A 20,375-nucleotide genomic window follows, 5' to 3' on the forward strand; every position below is an offset into this window, starting at 1 on the left:
CGGCCCACTCCTCCCACTGGCTCTATGCTCAGATGGGCAGGTCCTCCCATACTTCTTGGCAGTCCACATTCAATCCATGGTCAGAGCTAGTCATCCTCTCCCCTAAACCTGGCTCTCCCAACACTGGCAGGAGTACTATTAGCTAGGACCTTGGCAGCCTTCCATTTTCCGCCCTCCATTCCCACCCAGGTCCTGAAACTCCCATTCCTCAGCAGCTGTAGAATGTGCCGCGGTCTCCTGTGCATCCCCTGCTCCTCTGTGTGCTGCCGTGTACAATTCCTCCACAGTGCTGGTGCTCCACACCTCTCTCATACCACATCTGCTCTTCAGGACACCACGGCTACAGGGCCTCCAGCTCTCTGCCTTCATTCACCCTATGTTCTCCAGGCTACCACCAAAGCAAGACCTGATGTGCTCCCTCCTCACAGCCGTTTCTGCCAGGAGGTCCAAGTCATTTCCACTTGGCCTGCTACTTGGAGAACTTTACCACTAGGACCTCCATTCACCGGATACCACCACATGTCAGGGACACGAACAGCAGGTCTCAGTGCTTCTGGGATACATTAAGGGTTCAAAGGTTCCCACTGTTCTTGGCCCCTCGTACGCACATGCAGACACACACACACATGCACACGCATGCTCACACTCAACTCTGATGAGTGCCTCCCTCCCTGCAAAGATAACAAAGCCTATCTGGTACAAAACCTGTCAAGTTTGCTCCTTTGAGAGCACAAATCTTCCTGCTCTCCCAGATGCTCCTGTAGCAAGAGTTCCTGCCCTGTTCCCCAGCCCTGCACCCCCAAAGGGTGGGAGGAGGGTTTACATTCTCCACCCTGAGTTAAGTTGCCCACAGAACTTTACAGAGTTCCCTTGTCATTGAATGAGCTATGCTGGGTAGGCAACAGGCAAGCGAAAGGTTAAATGTACATGCAGTCGCGTGTCTGAGGAAGTTAGTTCATACGCATTCACTCATACCAACACTGCACTGATATTCCAAAGTACCTATTCTACCTGCCCCAGAACTAATTAAATCTCAGAATGCCCCAGAGATCAAAGTGTTATCAGCCACATTAACAAAAGGCATAGAACAGTTGTCAGAACAGCAGACTGACAGGAGATGTATTCTGGGACTCTGCCACCAACTTGTTCCACCCTCCTAATACAGTGGTTTAAAAACTTCTGAGACCACAGTAATTCTCTCTCATCTGCTGAGTGTGCATTGTTCTTTCCTTCTTCCCTTAGGCTTCGCACCTCCTCTCTCTCTCTCCTCTCTCATGATGAGAGGGCAGGGAGAACCTGCTTCCAGTGGTGTCCCCAAATGAGACTGCAATAACCCAGCCACCCTATGTATCAACTGCAGTGAACTCCCCCGAGGTCCTCTAATGTGCCAGCACTCCCTGGCCTGTGAGTGTGTGCATGGAGCCATGAGGTGGCAGATACCTACCCTATCTCCTCTCCCACTGCCAAGTCAGCCTTACAGTTGGAGTTCCCAGCCCACAGAACCCTCCTCCAGGAAGCCTTTCAGGATCTGCCCCATCAGACCACATGTGGTTCACCCATCATAATTTATGTTGGCATCCTATCCTGTTCCACAAATGCTTAGCTGCTCAAAGAAAGTGACCTGTCTTACCTGAACATGATCCCCACAATATGGCTTAGCAACAGCATAAGCTCAGCACACAAGAGAAAACAGAGCAGAGAATCTCCTGCTGCAGGGAGCTCACTCAGTCCTCACTGTGGCCAACTTCCTGGACGTGTGGGAAGCCCCACCCCCTGCCATACATCTTACTTAAGGCACCCAAGGCCTGGGCCATCCATTCTAGTGCTTCTTGGCTTTGAGGGACCACCACACGGACAGAAGACACCTCATTTCCAAACAAAGTAAAATGCACAGTGGCCGCTGATCTCTACAGGGAGAACTGCTCCTTACATCTGCCTGGGTTGGGGGCTACATCACACCCAGTCCCGTCCTGGACTGTCCATGCCAGGTGGCAGCATGCAGCTCACCACACTTCACACTCAGCCCCACCATCGAACTGTTCCCTTTGCCTCCCAGACCGACTCCAGAGGGCTTCCTGTGCACAGTTCCTGAGAGCCCCTGGCCCCCAGGCAGGCAGCCAAGATGCAGACTTCCTTCAAAAAGCCCTGCTTAGACAGGACTTTATGTGTACCCTCTGCCCAAAAAAATGCCTAGGTACCCTCTGCTTCCCAAGAGCTACAGTATACCAGCAGCAGATAGTGGGGTACCCAGTGCCAGCCCTGCTTCTGATGATCCCATGTGTTTCATCAGAAGACTGGATCACAATGGGGCCAGATGGTTTAATCCCTGTGACTCAGGCATGCCAGGTGGAGAATCAGTGTCAGCAAGGCAGGATCAACCACGCAGAATCTGCAGCATCCTCATGGCAGGAGCTTGAGCTGGGAAGTCTCAGAAATCCGGCCTCAAATCTATACCTGGACATGAACTAGCTGGGTGGCCTTGGGTGACTGCTCCTGGCTTTGATGTGAGGGAAGAGAAGGTAGCTGCCTCAGCATCCAGCAGCAGAAGGGCAGGTGTGAGGTGCCCTGCACAGCAGCTGGTGCAGGTGGCCAGAGGAGGGGACAGCATCACTATGGAACCAGCTGGCAGGTGACCTGGGACTATGGGACTACACATATCTGTGCCAAGCTCTGACTTGGGTCACCTCTGTGAAGTTCAGGAGCAGATAAACATAAGTCCTCAAAACTCAGAAGCCTGATGTACAATACCCAGTGTGCAGGCCATTCTCTGGGTCTGTTGGAGCGCCCCACGGGCTCAAGGTTCTCAGTGCCACATTGTCCTCCACCTTGAAGCAACTCTCACGACACACTGACATCTGTGCAAGCTGTCACAGGCCCTGGAGTAATGAGGCCACACACAGTGCTTAATCCCAGCGGATAGTTACCAGGACTGCCTCTGCTGCAGGCCTGCCTCTGGTGCAGGTCTGCCTCTGGTGCAGGCCTGCCCGCGCTGGCCAAAAAAGAACTGGGCAGCTGGCTCAGGGATTTCAGGAAGCTTCCTGGGAAGAAAAAGAAAGCTGACTACACAAAAGAATTCATGGGACAAGCAGGGACAAAAATCATGCAGAGCCGGTGGCCTGAGGTGAATCGGTTCAGTCTCAGGATAGGTTAAATCCCACCAATCCCGGCAATAGGAGGGGGACTGGCACAAGAGGCGAGGAAGCATAAGTCCCCTCTGTATTTGACACATTCTGTGATGGGTAGACCCATAGGTCCAGAAGGGGAGCAATAGATCCGAAAGGTGCTGCAGAACAGTCCACGCGGGAGACCACAGCAGTGGAAAGGAGGTCAGAGAGGGGAAGAGAGCCCAAGCAATTGCTAGGAGGAAAGGTCAGCAGGACCAGGTGACTGTGAGATCTGGTGAGTCAAAAGGAAGAATCAGGCAAACTTCAAAGTCTTTGGTTCAGAACACAACAGCACCTGTGAATGAACAGTACCTTCCACAGGAAACCCTGTAGTTTAGGGAAGAAGTAACAACTGAAGCCTAAAATGGGGGTGGGAGGAGCTGTCTTTGTCCCCACTTTGCACTTGGGGAAGACACTGCAAGGAGAACAGTGGTTTCCAAAGGGGAAGGCACTCACCCCAGGAGAAGCCCAAGACGCTGACTGAAATTTGTGAAAAAAACAAGAGAATCCCTCTTTGCCTTTCTTATCCTGGCTTTTTGCAACTTAACATTTTATATATGGTTTATAGTATCTTAAAATGTATTAACATAGCAGTACATATTTGAGTCAAAATGCCTGAGTTTGCAGGCCCATTACTTAGTGTTACATGATACTAGATAGGTTGCTTGCCTTGTTTCCTAATCTGTAAAATGGGGACAGAAACAATAAGTATGTCATGAGGCTTTTATGAAGAAGAAATGAGTTAGTATTTCTAAGGCCTACAGAACTACAGTAGTAATAACTCTGAATGCTTATTAAATTTAAAAATGTAACTTATGAGTAAATAAATATTGGGGATACTAGCAAAATGTGTCCAAACCACTGCTGTACCCAGAGCGTGAACTACAGCAGAAGGGCAGACCTGAGCTCTCCCCAAAGTCTGTGGGGAGATGACGGGATGGAGAAGGCCCGCAGAGGTGCTCAGCAGGAAAAGCCCACCACCACAGAGGACAACATGTGGAGCTGAAGGGAGGTTTCTGGCTGGGACAGCTGCACAGTGGGCCCGCTGGCCACCCAGATGGGATGCAGAGGAACGTGGGTAAGGGGCTAGACAGTGAGTCAGGACTGAGCCTGACACAGAGCCCCTACTGCCAGTGGGACACCCACACTGATTAAATGTGGGCGAGGAGGATGTTTGTAGGACACCAGAACATAGCAGAGAGCAGGGCCATGGAATGGACAGAAACCATGCAGTGGCCACCAGTGGGGGCCACCAAACATTTCCAGTTCTCCCTTGCCCTGGGAACATGGCAGGGCCACATGTCCTGGACCCTTCAAGTCAGGTGGGGCCATGCGAATCCTCCTAGTCAATCAACTGCCTGGGCAGAAACAACAAATGTCACTCCTGGGCCGAAGTAAATCCCCTGGCTCTCCTCCCTTCTGGTATCATGACCAGCCAGGTGCAAAACGGAGGCTGCTCACTCTGGCCGGGTTCCTACCTTAGCAGAGCCTCTGAAGACCCACAGTGCATGTGCAGTGCTAACAAGAAAGTAAGCATGGGAGCGTTGTGCCCCTGTGGCCCAAGAGAGCTCTGCTCACAGGGTGTGGTGTGGTGTGGTGTGGCCTACCCCGCCTGGCAGAGTCAGGGACATCCCCCCATGGGCAGAAGAGCAGCATCTCAGAGCTGGCAGTGCAGGAGCAGCAGAGAGGCATCAGGAGGGATGGGAAGAACAGGTCAAAGAGGAATTCGAGCCAGGCCAGCCTGTGAGCCCACACTACAAACAAGCCAAAGTCAGAGCAGCTGGAGACCTCCTGGCTTCCATTCTCCAGAGTAGAGGAAAACAGAAGGCACTCAGCAGCACAAAGAAACAGTACCAATATACAGCTCCCCACAGAGAAAAGGTGTGTCAGGCAAAGACTGACACCACGACGTTTTCACCTGTACATTTCAAACGCAAGTCAAAATCATTTTCAGTTATGTATCAAGTCAGCAGAGCAACACAAATACAGCAGGGGGAAGAGACCTGAAATACTATCCCTGTGCGAGCCGGATTGCCTTGGGCAACTCGGTCTGGGACTACAGGGGCCTGAACTGGCGACGCGCGAGCAAAGAGGCACACACTTCATACACAAGGAGTTTACTTTAGTTCCTAATCTCCGGATCTCTACCCCGCTCTCACAGCGCCCGGAAGGGGTGGCAACATATATACCATAATGCAACCAATCAGCATACAGAGAACAGATTATTACCTTATAAGGATACATCAAACACCCACGGGAACATATCATGTGATCTACAGGAAAATTAAACCTAATACAAATTGGCTTCATAGGCTATATCATAAAATGGCGGAGGGGCGGATCTATGGTTCTCCACAATCCCCAAAAAAAATCTCCAAGAAGAGTGTACAGGTACATCTGTAAACAGTGCCTAATCTTCTTAGAAGGGTTTAACAAGAAAACGAGGACATTTTACAACTCTCCTTGCATAAAATGACTCCAGGAATAACAAGCTTAGAAAGGTTCTGAAGTCACTTTTATAAACTTGACATATTGATTTCTGTAGGCTGCAAAATGTTTTTCAAAAACACCAGCTGTTCCACATAACAGCAGGGGGAAAATCTTCTTTCCCAGTTTCTTTTACTATTCAAATCGAGAATAAAATGAATAAATAATGAATACCTATCAAAGGTGTTATTTTAACTTGCCAGAGTTCAGAACAGAGAAAAGCAGCACATTTTTTTTTAATTGTTTCAACAAGCAATAGAGTCAAGGTCAATTGTTTGAAATGTCATTGAACTGCTTTTTACAGAACATATGTTAGAAGAATGACGCAAAAATTTCGAAATCATCACACTGAGCTTGGCAAACTAGGGATGAGTGTGGGGCAGTCACACAGACCTCAGACACAAGGCAGCTGGGCAGGAGGTCATCTCTACACATTTGAGAGGCTTCCACTGCGGCCAGAGTGGGAAAAATACCCAGAGCTTCTATGTTACCATTAGGTATTTGAGAAATTAAAGTCCATTTAGGTCATTCAAATCAATGGAGCACAAGACCATTTTCCATGCAGCTTGTTACTGGGGGAAATATTAGGATAATGACATTAGGAAGGACTATGCCTGTCCACCATTGCTGAAGACACTGCCTAATTATTACAGAGTAGACAATAACCAGTGGGAAATGCACAGGGGGGACTTTCACTTATCAGGGCAGAGGAAATATCGACAAAGATACATGGAAATGAATCAACTCTGCATCCTTGACACAGAAATGAGACCAGTTTTGCAACAAGAATGTGGTGAAGAAGGCTGGTCACAAAGCAGGAGCTGGAAGACGTAAGTTCCTACCATCCTGCACCCCAGATGAGTGGGGGACACTGGATAATCATCACTTCACGACCTCAAATTCCTCAATTATCAAATTAGAAACAAGTTCTAAGCAGAGGGCTTTTAAAGACAATCTCAAAAGGTCACACACTGTGTGATTCAATTTACACAGCATCCTTGAAATGATAAAATTGCAAAGTTGAAGAACAGTGATCAGTGCCTGCCAGGGGTTGCTGGGTGGTGGTAAGTGAAAAAGGCAGCGAAGTAGCTTTGTGGGACTGGACAGGGAAGTTCTGCCTCCTGCTGGCAAGCTGCTGACTCAGGTCTATCTGCAGCTAAGACTCCGAAGCACACTGCGGTTACACTCTCACACACCTGATTTGGGGTTGTATTTGTTTGAAAGGAAGCATGGAGGGGAAGTCAGTGGAGGGCATGAGGGACTTCTCTATGCTAACGTGGCAACTTCCTGTGAATCCACAACTTCAGAACACAAAGGTTTATTTTTTAAGGGTTTGATGTGAAATATTTCATTTACTAAATTATATCTTAAGATGAATCTTTTAGCCACATTCAATGATCAAATACATAAGGTGTATATATAACTATCTTAACTTTCCAACAAATACAAAACTATAATTTCTAGATGGATCAAAGATATAGGTAAAATGAAAGCATACAAGGAATAGGAAAACATGTACTGTAGATGCTTATTTCTATCATTTTGTGGTATAGGGAAAGTTTTCTAAAATATCATAAAAAGAGCAAGAAATGTTAAACACCAGCAAGAGAAAAAAAAATAAGTGCTACAAATAAAATTAAAAATGAATGACAAACTATGGAAATCAGAATACATGATAATCCAAAGGCATGATAAAGGACATGAATAGGTAAGACCCCCAATCACACTCAGAACAGAGATAGCTAAAAATCACATACAGAGATAATCCACTGGTGACCAAAGAGCTGCAAATTAAAGCAATTTTAACAATTCCTTCCAAGAGAGACTCCCAGGGTACAGAGGATGAGAGGCTATGAGGATGCAGCTGGGGATGGCAATGGAGAAATAACTGGATGCCTGCTTTCTCAGGGTACTCTGAGAATGTGTCCATATGTAAAACGACCAATTCACTCAGCCACCATTGTACTAGGCATTTAGCAAAGATAACAATGGCATGACTACCAAACAAATAACGAAATAAATATGCCTGCTGAAGATGACCCACATCAGTAGCATTTATTTTATCAGGCCGAAAACTGTAAAGCATAAGTGTGCATCAACTGGAGACCAGTGATAAATCCGTGGCTCACACATGTGTGGCCTAGAGAAATGACAACATTTGATTCTATAGTTGGTTTTGGCCAGGACACATAGCACAGCAGTCAGAAGCACAGTTCCTGAGCCAGCCTGCCTGGTCCATGGCCAACCCCATCACAAACAGGCAGTGTGCTGCAAACAAACTGCTGAGCCTCTCTGATTCTCCTAAGCTAATGATCACCAATGCCTACACCTCTTCATGTTGCCATGAGAACTGAAAGAGCCATTAGCTGTAAAACACGGAGGACAGCCTCTGTAACCTAAAAAATGCTAGAAGATAGCTTGTTAAATTTTTTTTTAAATGTCTTTAAAAATATATCTGCCACATGGATTGAGAAGACCACAGAAGTACACGATGACCCATTCAGAAGCAGAGAGAGGACTGCTTCTCTTCAGACAGTGTAACGGGTATCATGACTAGGCGGTGAGAGTGTGGGTTATTTTTGCTTCCTTCTTAGAGTTTTCTGTATCATTACCATTAAAAGTATAATAGCCAGTGGGCACTCTGAGGCACTTTTGCAAAGTGAGCTAGTGGAAGCTTTCTGGAGAGAACTTGAGCAATGTGCTCTACACTTTCTCCCCTGCTCACTCAATTTCTAGGAATTTATCCTGTGAAAACAATACAAGTCTACAAATAGATGCACACATACATGTGCATGCATGAAAACACATGTACACATGTACAAAGGAATATTTACTAAATTGATATTTACAACAGCAAAATCAACAAGAGTCTGAATTTTCACTGAATGCACCATGCTTGGCAGCAACCACACAGCACAAGAAGATCATGACACAGCACCATTTGTCAAAGTCACTTTGGAGAGGACAAAAGCTTCCCACTTCCCACAGAAGGAGATACTGAAGGACTGTGATGCAGAAAGAGGCTCCTGAGGCCAGGCAGACAAGAACATCCACACAACTGATGAGCTTCTCAAACTGCCCCAAAGTCAGACTCGGGCCTGAAGTTGGAGGAAGCAAAAGCAGGAATACTTGGCGTTGAAAGAATGGAACTCCTGATGTTACCGTGCTGTGCAGGAAGTGTAAGAATTGATCAGGAGAAATCAGGAGAAAGCCCAGAAGACACAGGAACAACGCAGACCCCAAAAGACAGCAACACATGGTCAGAAGATGGTCAGGGAGCCAGATGCTCAGAAGAAAACCCCAACAGAGCTGCTTTGGTGGCCACAGCCAGCTCTTCTCGTTGAAATCAGACCAGTATTAGCCAGTTGTGCCAAGAGAAAATGGGAGGCAGAGCATGCATGAGTAAAAAGGGAGGGATATGCCCTGACCCATGCCCAGTGAGTCACAAAGCCATGGAAACCACAGCTTCAGGTTCAGAACCCAACACCATCTGTCTTGATTATTTCTTGTATCACTGGGAAAAAATATGCAAAACCCAAAGTTACAGGAGGAAAATCACAGTATGTAAAGGTTCCAGTCCATAACTGGCTGGCTCCAAGGCAGGAAGGCTTGGCAGACAAGCATCACAGAGGAGAAACAGTTCATTGTGGACAGAAGGTAGCAAAGCAAACAAGAGAATGACCACAGCTCTTTCTACCCCTTATATCTTATCCAAGCTACTTAAAGTGGGGAGCACTCACACCCTTATTCCTAGCACCCTTGATCCTAGCATTTTACCATGAATCAATCACACATTCTAGATCTAGCCACCTCTGAAAATGCCCCACCTATGACTATATGAGGCTTTGGGAGGACATCTAAACTTACAAGCCATGATACCATCTTTCTAAAACTATCTTTATTGGACAAAAGGACTTTAAACTCTGAAACAAGTTGCAGACCCTCTGAAATCCCCTTCTGCCAGCCTATCCCTTCCCACAGCCACTGCTTAGACTCCAGCCTGCGACAGGTGCCCCTGCAGCGTGTGTCAGGACCCTGGTCTGAGATCTGCACTAGCCCACCACACTGACATATAATGTGATTACGATGGGATTCTCCAGGGGGAGGAGCAGCAGCTTATATTCTTGTACAACTTGCACAAATGGTAGCCATGAGCCCTGGCCACCAACCTAGAGGTCTGATAAATATTTATTGATTTTTTAACTCAATTTATCCAATTTGTGGTAGGGTTTTGCACACCAAGGGCTTTGCTTCAATGGGGAGGTATTTATAGTAAAAGAGTTTAAGAAGAAGGGTTCAGATCAGGATACCTTGTGTCCAAAGGCCAGCTCCCCTTACTAACTAATGGGCCCAAAAATACTTAATCTCCATACCCAAATGGCTTTAAAGCAGGAAGAACAACAGTGCTATACTCAATTGGCTATTTACTGAGATACCAGGCCCTGTTCAAAGCTCTTTACAAGTCCTATCACATTTAACACTCAAAGCAACCATATGACATAGTACTGCTTCTAGTCCCATGTTATAAAGAGGAAACTGAGGCAAACAGAAGTTAGTAAGTGTAAAACATATTCAAACCCCAACAGTCATATTCCAGTTCTGTGCTCTAGATCAGAACAGCCTTCCATACAGTACACTGAGCATAGTACAGACTACTGGGAACTTTCTCAGCACAGTTGGTGCCTGAATTTTTGAAAATGGAGCAGCACCAAACAGCAGCAATCTAACTGGACCAGAAGCCCCTGCTCTCCCCTGCAGCTCTGTGTTCCTGCGACTCACAAAAGGGCTGACTGCAGATGAGCTGTGAAAACAAGGCCCTGTTCTCTGCTCCTGGTTCTCTTTCTCCTAACACTCTTGAGAAGCTGCTTCAGAACCCTGACCAGAAATTTACCAGAGTATGCACTGGAATTCTATATTTTATTTCAGAACAGCCTCCAAAATCTAGTTCCCAGCCACTGTAGTAGTCAAAGTCCTTCCCTGGGGACTGTGCATATCCTAACCACAGTGTACCTCTCACACGGCCCTGATCAGCCACTAGGATGGCCCCCCACCTAATCCAAATGCCACTCATACTGTGACACCACAGTCACTGACTTCTGATACAAACACTTTCTCCTGATGACAATTTGCTATCCTCTAACATTCTGCATTTCAAAACTCCATCTTCTCTCCAAGAACATAAGCCACCAAGGCAGAGACTGGGTTTTTTCTCTCTCTCTGCAGCCCCAAAGTGCCTATCAAAGCACCCATGGTCCTGTACCCTGGGCTTTAAGCCATTGAGTGGAAAGTTATACATGGGAACAGTCAGAAATCATTATGAAGATAAACTGTTTTCCAGGTGGAAGAGACCTGTAGAAATACACTAGTTTCAACTTTTAACCAAACCAAATCCCAGGCACCAGCAGTTACAGATGTCCAAAAGAAGCCACCACGGTCAGCCATCAGGCAGCATTTACCTGGCTCTCCTTCCTCCTCGCCCAGATTCAGCACGATGATACAGATGTGCTTCCGCAGCTGGCGTGTGTTGGAGAACTTCCGACAGCACTTGCTGCACTCCAGGCTGCTGGGTGTCAGGCTGCTCCCTTCCTCTGGGGCCAGCTGGCCATCCCCGTTTGGACTTGTGGTGTTTTCTGCCAGATCCTCTTCTGCACTGGACTTTTTTGTGGACCCCTTAGGTCTGCCTCGCTTCCTCTTCATGACAGAAAACTCTAAAGAAAACAAGAGGGAAGGATGGAGTTACACAAGGTGGCAGGAGAGAGGAGTCACTGGACTTCCAAGTGGGAGAACTGTGCAGGTTGCACACTTGATTAAAAATGAAAGATCTGAAGCAGTTCCAGCAATTACCAGCTGCAAATACCATTTTCTGTGCTAATACTGCATCTGTATATTGACTGATAGTTGATTTTGTTGTATTCTGCATCAAGCTGATCAGAACCTTTGCACAGGCTCCTTCTGTGAAGCTGGGGGGATTTTAAGTTATGGCCACGAGTCCACAAGTCCTGCCCTTATTAATCATTATTCCCATTTAAGTCCAGTTCTCAGAAACAGCTTCTGGACTTGTCTGCAAAGGGTTCTCAGAGGCTTTGAGCCTGTCATTCTCTTCACGAGTATATAACTATTAAGATTATTTCAAGGCGTCACATTGTCCTGGTGAGAAAGAGAAAAATAAAAACAATCTAAAGCTACAAATTATAGGGTGAAAGACAATAACAATATTTTTCAAGTTTCTCAGTGAACCTAGGGATTTTAAATGGCATGATCAACGCTGCTTTTGAGCAAGTTTCATATCATTTTATACCATGCATTTCTTCTTAATTAGTGTTTGTCTTTAAGGCATTCACCTCTAAAATGAAGAGGGGAACAAAGAGAGGTGAGTGGAGTCAGGGGCAGACCAGCATGTACAGTCATGCAAAGGTAGAGCAGTGTGATCTAGGGGGATGTGAACTCCCTAACAGAGACACCTCAAAGAGGCCAGCAGGAGGCCTCCCAGCCTCTAACTGACATCCCAAACTCCAGCAGTGCTTGCCAGATTGAGGCACTGCAGATGCACAGCCCTCTTTGAATGCGAACTTCAGCACAGAAGGGAGGAGTTCTGGATCCTGGCACCATCTTGGTGAATGTAAACCACAAAATGATGACAGCTTTCAGAGCCCTCCTGTTCTCTTTTTTGTGTCGCTTGGTAAAGTAAAACAAAGCCATTTTATTCACTGCTAGAAAACCAGTGATCCCTTAATTAAGAGGGTGTCCTATGCCTACCAGTCAAGAAGCCATAGAGACCAAGTCAGCAGAAAGAGCAGCAGGACTGTGGGTGCTCCGAATCAGAGTGCCTGCCTGGGAACAGGGCCCAGAGAATGCCTGGGGACTGCAGAACAAGGCAGTGATTTCCTGGCAAAGGGCATCCTTGCAGGACCAGAGCTTCTGCACAGTTGGGATGCCAAGGGTGGGTGAGCCTTGGCTAAGGATTCAAGGCAAAGCCTTCTTCAGACAGGGCAGCCAACACACTTACAGCCTTCAGTCCATCTCATTGGGGTATGCTAGATACAGCGAAGTAGGGAAAGGAAAGAGCTTTAAAGAACTGAAAGCACATCAAGAGAGCAGATAATGGGAGGGTGGGGACAAGGGGAAAAAATGAGAACCAAGACCTGGCATGTAAAGGTACAAGATCCCAGTAATGAATGTAACTGCACTGTCTACCTAGAATGTACCAATAAATTAAACAATGACAAAAAAAGAGAGCAGATAAATCAACAGGCTCAAGCCCATCAGATCCCTTTGCCAGCATGGACCTCACCTAGAGGGTGAGGGGGAAGAAGAAATGTCCTAATAGAATACAGACAAACCATTTACCCCCGAAATCATTAAAATTTTCCCAATTAATATTCTTTATAACAATATATACAACCTACTGAAGCAGCAATTAATATCAGCACAACAGAACTAGCAGGCCATGAAACACCCACTTCACATCACGTCAGCCCAACTGTGGAAGCACGGTGAACCAATAGTTTATTGAAGTTGGGGCCCAGATCTATCCCCCAGTGGCAAATGCTGGCATTCTGCCATGTAGATGGAGTTGCTACTCTGAAAAGCTCACAGGATGGAACTATGTAGCAAAGAATTAACCTGACCCCAAGAGAAGTCTGCCCTTCCCCTGGATGACTGAGAGGTGATCTCCAGGCCCCTAGATATCCCCTGACAGGAGTGCCTGTGTCTTCCTGTATGCTACGGTCCCTGGATGACTTATGATCTGGGCTTTGGAACATGGCACATCAGCTCCGCGCTCTAGAGGAACTGGAGAACAGAAGGTATGGTCAGAACCTCAAAGACAATTAGAAACTGCCCCATGTGGGCAGTGTCATGAAGCCCCTACAAAAACTGCACAGCTGTGACTTGAATGAGATTCCTGGCTGGATGTAATTTTGATATTGTCACACACAGAAGACAGGAGGGGGTGATGGTATCCAAGACTCATAGGGTAGAGGAGACAAAAAGCTCCACCAGGATCTTTCCAAGTCCTAGTCCATAATTTTTAAGTGTAGACCTTTCCTAAGTTCTGGGCAAGACAGCGTGCCAACCACACAGTTGGCACACGGCACAGAATGCCACATGGCTCAGCAGTGTAAGAGTCTCTTCCCAAAGTGGAAACTCCTTGAAGGCAGGGTCCTTGTCCTGACTAAGCTTTATCTCCCCCTCAGCACTCACCTGGTGTCCTGGCCCAGTGAACCCAGGTAATTAAACTGACAGCAGTGGGCAAGGTGGTTGTCACAGGAAGAAACATGAAATGAGCCCTGAAAGCTCTGAAAAAGCCTCAGACACAACAGTGACAGAACTAATCTTCCATCCTGCCACATCCATAATTGAGATCCTCAAGACCAATTAGTTAGCTAAAAATGAAATATTCATAAATGAACTTGGAATGATTTAAGTACTGAAAACGAGTTGCTACTGTCAAATATCCACATGTCATAAAAGAGCTGAGACTCTTGGAACTGGGCAAGGAAAAGCTCAGCCTCTGTACCAAAACACTTGAATGGACATGTGTGTAATTCCTCTTCCTCCTCCCGAGGTCCTCTACGCTGTCACTGGACTCGGGGACTCTGTCTTACAGATGTCTGTGCAGTAACTTCCCTATCCATTCTCAGGGCAACTTTGCACCCTGTGCTGCACATGGTCTCCAGGATCCTGTTCTCTACTTGGGGATCTCTGCCTCCAGCCAGTATCTCACCATCATTCCCTGGCTCTGGAACCTTCCATAGTTCTGGATGACTTTTCCACAACTCTCAGACCCGGCTTTCACTGTCCTTTAGCAGGTGGCCCAACCCTACATTTGCTCACTCCTACATACCCACAGTGCCCACCTTCCCTCTTGTGTCCCCCTCAACTGCTCGGTGCAGTTTCTAGTCCTCGCTGCACTAGCATAGGTAATCCCAGTCTGTTTATTTACCTGCTCTGGTCCGCTGCCTGTGCCTGAATCCTTCACTCCAAGCCCCAACTCACATGCTGACATCTCAGATCCAGCTCAAGCCTCAGCACCTCCTCCACAAGGCTGTACCATCTGCTCCCCCGACCCAGGCCACAGCGTGAATTATGCACATGTGGGGTGTGTACACTCACAGTTTTCTGACTGTTTCTTTTTCTTTCCCTTCAATTATAAGTTTGAGATTGGAACTGGCCCTTTCATTGCCAGGTTCCACAGGATCTTAAGCAAAGCTGGATATGGAGTAGACAATAAATCAGTTCTTGATGACAGGAAAGGATTTAGCTGGAAAGTCATTTCTTGTGTTGCAATTCAGAGCATTTTAACCCTGCTCTAAAGCTAAAGTTTGGGGAAAATTTCCTTAGTCAGAAAATCAGCCCTGCAGATCCAAGGCCAAAAACTTGCCAGGGAAAGAATCAGGTGAAGGTTCTCAAATACAATCAAAAGACAATACAAGCATTATGAAACAATAGACCAACATAATAAAAAAATCTAATAATGTAAGCCCTTTATTTTTGCATCACTCAAGTTTCCAAAATACTTTCCCAGCTATTATCTCATTTTTCCTTACAAAAACCTCACAAGACAAGTTTAGCAAATATAATTTCCTCAAAAGGAAAGGGAACAAGAGACCCAAAGGTCCAAGTGGCTTGGCAGAATTTTCAGAACCAACTGCTGAACAAGCAGAACTGGGATTTGGGTTTTTTTTAATCCCCAATCAGAAACCTGTCTGCTGAATCATACACCTCAGGTATTTGAAATGAAGTTCAGATCCGTGCAATTTAACGGAGCTAATATGAGTCATACAGAGAACACTGGCTCGTAGTCGAGCAGATATGGATTCAAATCTACCGAGCCTCATTTTCCAGAATAAACACAGAACTACCTCTATTTTATAGTCACTGCTAATAAAAGTGATCCACTATAATACTGAGAACTGTACTTCAGAAGTGACTGATAAAATGGCAATCATTTCTAACAATCATTCCACTTTGGAATACATCTGTTAAGAAGCTACTACCTTGACAGCCGATTCTCTGCTAGACAGTAGAATTCCTTGATGTATATGCATTTGTGTTCATTCTACTTAATATGCATTTTTGCTTGATTTCTTCATTTTAAAATAGCTCACACACCAAGAAAGTCGATATAGAATCAGGGGCACATAAATTTATTATGCCTGAGACTATGGATAAACCAGTCTGCAAGACTCTTACTTGGCAACTCAATCTCCAGTCACACCAGCTCGAGAATTTCAGAAAATCCTGGAAGACTAATGGTTTAGGGTCCTGACAGTCAATCTCCATAACATTTATTTCCAAAGCCCAGGAAGCAATAGAGGAGACACTGAATTATTTATCAGAAAGTTAGGAACATGAGCCTTATTGGTTTCTGAAGAATGCAACATCCCCTCTGAGGACAGACTGCATCCTGTTCTGCAGGGCAAAATATCCAAGGCCCAAGACTCCCCAAGCCTACTCCCATGGCTTATCAGCCACACCAGGAAAATACCATGTAAATAACAGCAATAGGAGATAATGAGGAAGCACACCTCAGGCACCACACTAAGCACTTCACACACACTTCCTCATTTAATCTTCAATGGTGCCAATCGTCATTAGTCCCATTACACAGTCAAGCACGCTGAGAATAATGTGCCCATGCTCACAGAATGAGCCCATGATAGAGCCAGGATTTGCAGCCCCATCTGTTGCCTCGGTCAGTAGGCTTCACACCTGTGTTAGAGCAAGTCCTCTGGTCAGCTCAATGGATAAGGAGCACAGAAATATCACACTCGGACCTCTATTCTGCAGGGAAATGAAGATGGCCCCATGTAGCTAAGCTGCTGGATGTGACACAGCTCCTGGCACTGAAGCGCAGAGACATGGGGAGCACGGGGCTTCCCACACATCCTGAGGACTAGATTAGTGTGATGTGCCACGTACACAGCATGTGTGAACTCACACTCATCTCAGACTCTGTGAAGGAGACCAGTCGCATCTCCCTCTGACAGATGACAAGATGAGAAGCCGCAGCCTGCAAGACCCACCAGGGCGATTTCATGTTCGGGTCACACCCAGTTTGTTCACCCAGAAGGAGCTCCTGTCACTAACTCATCTGCCTGGGACACCGCCTTTGTGTAGCCCGCACAGAGGCACCACGCAGCCTGAGACCCGACGGTCCTGTGAAGCCCCACAACTGGAACTCGAGTCTCTCTGACTGAGGACCTGTGCCCTTGTAGCTGCCCCACACTGCCAACCAGGGCACAATGGGGGACTTCGCCTCCCGCTGGTCCTGGAAGAGCAAGTACAACATCCCTAACAGAGAAGACATGGTTTATGGAAAATGCCCAGAAGAAATATTACCATAGCTTTAAACACAGGTATCGGCCTCCCTGGAAAGCCTCTTGCTATCCCCAAAGTGTAATACGTGACCCAGACTTGGGCAACCTAGACTCACGCTGCATTCAGTCACCTCTCAGCCTGCCTGCCATCCCCCCTGCAACCTCGAGCACTGAGCAGATCACCCAGGCATACAGCACACACACAATAAACAGGTGATGAATAGAGAGGAAGGACAGAGGTGAAGGAAAGGAAAAGGGAAACAGGAAGAGGGAAAGGCTCCTACTGAGGGTATGAAAGCGGGAGGGAGAAGGAACAGCCAAGGCAAGGCCTGCAGAAGAGCCGTGGAAATTCTTCCTTCAGCAAGCTTGAGTCCCCCCGCCTCCAGCAGAGGGAAGGCATGTGCATGTGCGTATACACGTGTGCACACACGCACACATTCTACTCTCACACTTACAACTTACCCATGTGCACAGATAGATACCATCACACACCATTACACACCCACACAAATGTTCACTTACACACACATTCTACTCACACTTACAACTCACCCATGTATAGTCACACACCATCACACACCATTACACACTCACACAAATGTTCACTTACTTACACAAACACACACACACACAGAAGAAAATGTGTTAGGCGATTTCTTCTTGGATCACAGCCAAAGATTTGATTAGGAAACAGGAAGAAAATGAAAGGTCATTCTGTAGACCACTTCCTACATGAGCAAAAAAGATTAAGAGGCTATAAAATAAGCCAGAGGATTTAGGAACTTTCATGTTATAAAGGGAAGCCGAAATAATAAATCAATTACTACTACTCAGTTAAAAGTTTAATTAAACCATTTCAAGTGTCTGTCAAGTTAAAATGAATTGTGAAGGTTAAACCTGAATGGAAATCATTAGAGAGAAACCAAGCTCCTAGAAGCCTCCCTCAGTTTTTGAAGACTTTCACAAAGAGAGAGAGAAAAATGAAGTTCTTAATGAAAGACATCTGGAGAAATTTTCTTATAGTAAGAGGTTGAGTTTAATTTAAAAATAAAAAAAATATTTTTAAATTAAACTACTCTGGCAATTAATCTTCCAGTACATACAACAGAAAAAGAGAAAATGTATCCAAGACGAATGTAAATCAAAAGTAAATTATTTACTAAAGGAAAATGTCATAAAAGGAGCTCCGTGGTAAGGACTTGATTCGACAGAAGTCCCCCCTTGCAAACAGTCTCACTTTCTCTGATTTTGGTTACCCATGGTCAACTGTGATCTGAAAACGTTAAATGAACTATTCCAGAAGCAAACAATTCTTAACTTCTAATCTGCACACCATTCTGAGTGGCGATAGAAGCTCTCACCAGCTCACTCCAGCCCAACAAGGATGTGAAGAGGCCCTCCCCAGATACACAAGCACATGTGCTACCTGCCCATTAGCTACATAGCAGGCATCTCAGTTTTCAGGTCAATAGTGATGCTGAGATTTTATTACAGTATATTACCATAACTGTTCTATTGTGTTATTATGTTGTTAATTTCATACCATGCGTGATTTATAAAGTAAACTTTATATTGTGTATATATAGGGGAAAAAATGCATAAGGTCCAGTACGATCTGGTTTCAGGTACCCATTAGCAGTCTTAGAACACAACCTATAGAGAAGGAGAACTAGTCCTCAACTTGTGACGGTGTTACATCCTAATAAACCCATCTTACCTGGAAAATATCGTGTCAAAAATGCATCACGCACACCTCATGTATGGAACACCTGTAGCATGTGATATATGGAAAATGGGGAGTTGCACCCTCTGCCTGCCCAGCATCACGAGAGAGAATCAGAGTGCCTGTTTCTAACCCAGAGAAATGATTCACATTCAAAATCTGGAAAATGCTCACTTTGCCAACACTGTAAGGTCAAAGCATTGCAAATCAAAATTGATACTGTGAAATAGGAAGAAAATGGCTAAAGGGGAAGTGGGAAGAGGAGGGGAAAGGAAATAAGGGAAAAGAAAAAATGTGAAAAAAGGAAAAAATGGAAAAAAGTCTTTATAAATAGGGAAGGGTGAAGCGGGTGAAGGGAGGGCAGGGGAATGGGGAAAAAATAAGAACCAGGATACATCATGTAAAGGTACAAGATCCCAATGATAAATGTAACTGTACCATTTGCTTTAAATGTACCAATAAACTTAACGGGAAAAAACTGCAAACCAACCCATTGTTAAACTGGTAGTTCTCTGCATCCACAGCCCTATAAGAATAAACAAATGCCATCAGACAGCTGCCCTTCAGTACTGTTCTATCACCTACTTACCAGGAAACCTCGAGGATGTTCTTTTTTGCTTTTGTTCTTCTTTTTTAATTAACTTTATTGGCACATTTAAGGCATACAATGTAGTGACATTCATCATTGGAAATTTATACCTTTATATAATCCATCTTGGTTCTTATTTTTTCCCCATTCCCCTGCCTTCCCTTCAACCCCTGCTCCCCTCCCTACCTACACAGACTTTTTTGTTTCCATTTTTTCTTTTCTCATGTTAATTCTATTCCCATCTTTCTTTTCCCCTACCCTTCCCATTTCCCCTTCCACTTTGTACCTTTTCTTTCTATTTCACATTATCTATTGTAACTTTTAGTCCTTTTTACACTTTCAGTTTCTCACAACAGAGAAACTATTCCGTATTTTAACATATGTGTCCTATTTATTTCACTTAAGAATATCACCTCAATGTGCATCCATTTAGCTATAAATGTCTTTAGTTTCTCATTCTTTATGGTTGAGCAGTACTCCATTTTACTTCACACACACACACACACATTTTCTTTATCCAGTCTCCTCTTGCTGGGCAATTGGGCTGTTTCCAAGTTTTAGCTATCACGAAGTGTGCTGCTATGAACATGGGTACTCATATATCACTATGGTATGATTCTGTTAATTCTTTGGGGAAGATACCCAGCTGGGAGATAGCAGGGTCAAATGGGATCTCTAATCTTTTGAGGTATCTCCACACAGCTTTCCACAGTGGTTGTACCATTCCACACTTCCACCAGCAGTGGAGCACGGTTTTTCTTTTCACACATTTGTCATTGGTTGATTTCATTATAGCAGCCATTCCTCCTGGGGTAAGGTGGAATCTCAGTGTTGTTTTGATTTACATCTCTCAAATGACCAGTGATGTTGGACAAGTTTTCATATGTCTTTTTACTATTTCTACTTCTTTGTCTGAGAAATGTCTGCTCATTTCAGATGCCCATTTTTAAATTTGGAAGGTCTGATTTTTATTAAGTTCTTTATATATTCTAGATAGTAGACATTTGTCTGAGGAACAGCTAGTGAAAAGTTTTTCCCACCTTGTGGTTTTTCTCTTCACACTGCTGGTCATTTCTCTTGCTGTACAGAAG

General features: G+C 45.4%; 1 protein-coding gene across 7 annotated transcripts in view; it reads right to left on the reverse strand.

The window, feature by feature from the left end:
- The window catches only part of Zfat (zinc finger and AT-hook domain containing), a 232,632-nt gene that overhangs the window by 142,513 nt on the left and 69,744 nt on the right, over positions 1-20,375 (reverse strand). For all 7 annotated transcript variants that reach the window (XM_010629605.1, XM_010629606.2, XM_010629610.1 and 4 more), the window contains exon 3: positions 11,108-11,359. In XM_010629605.1, coding sequence (XP_010627907.1) covers positions 11,108-11,359 — 252 coding nt within the window. The remainder of the gene's footprint in view (positions 1-11,107; positions 11,360-20,375) is intronic.

Source organism: Fukomys damarensis, unplaced genomic scaffold (assembly GCF_012274545.1).
Source record: "Fukomys damarensis isolate Sample0158 unplaced genomic scaffold, DMR_v1.0_HiC HiC_scaffold_5, whole genome shotgun sequence".
NCBI classification, from domain to species: domain Eukaryota; kingdom Metazoa; phylum Chordata; class Mammalia; order Rodentia; family Bathyergidae; genus Fukomys; species Fukomys damarensis.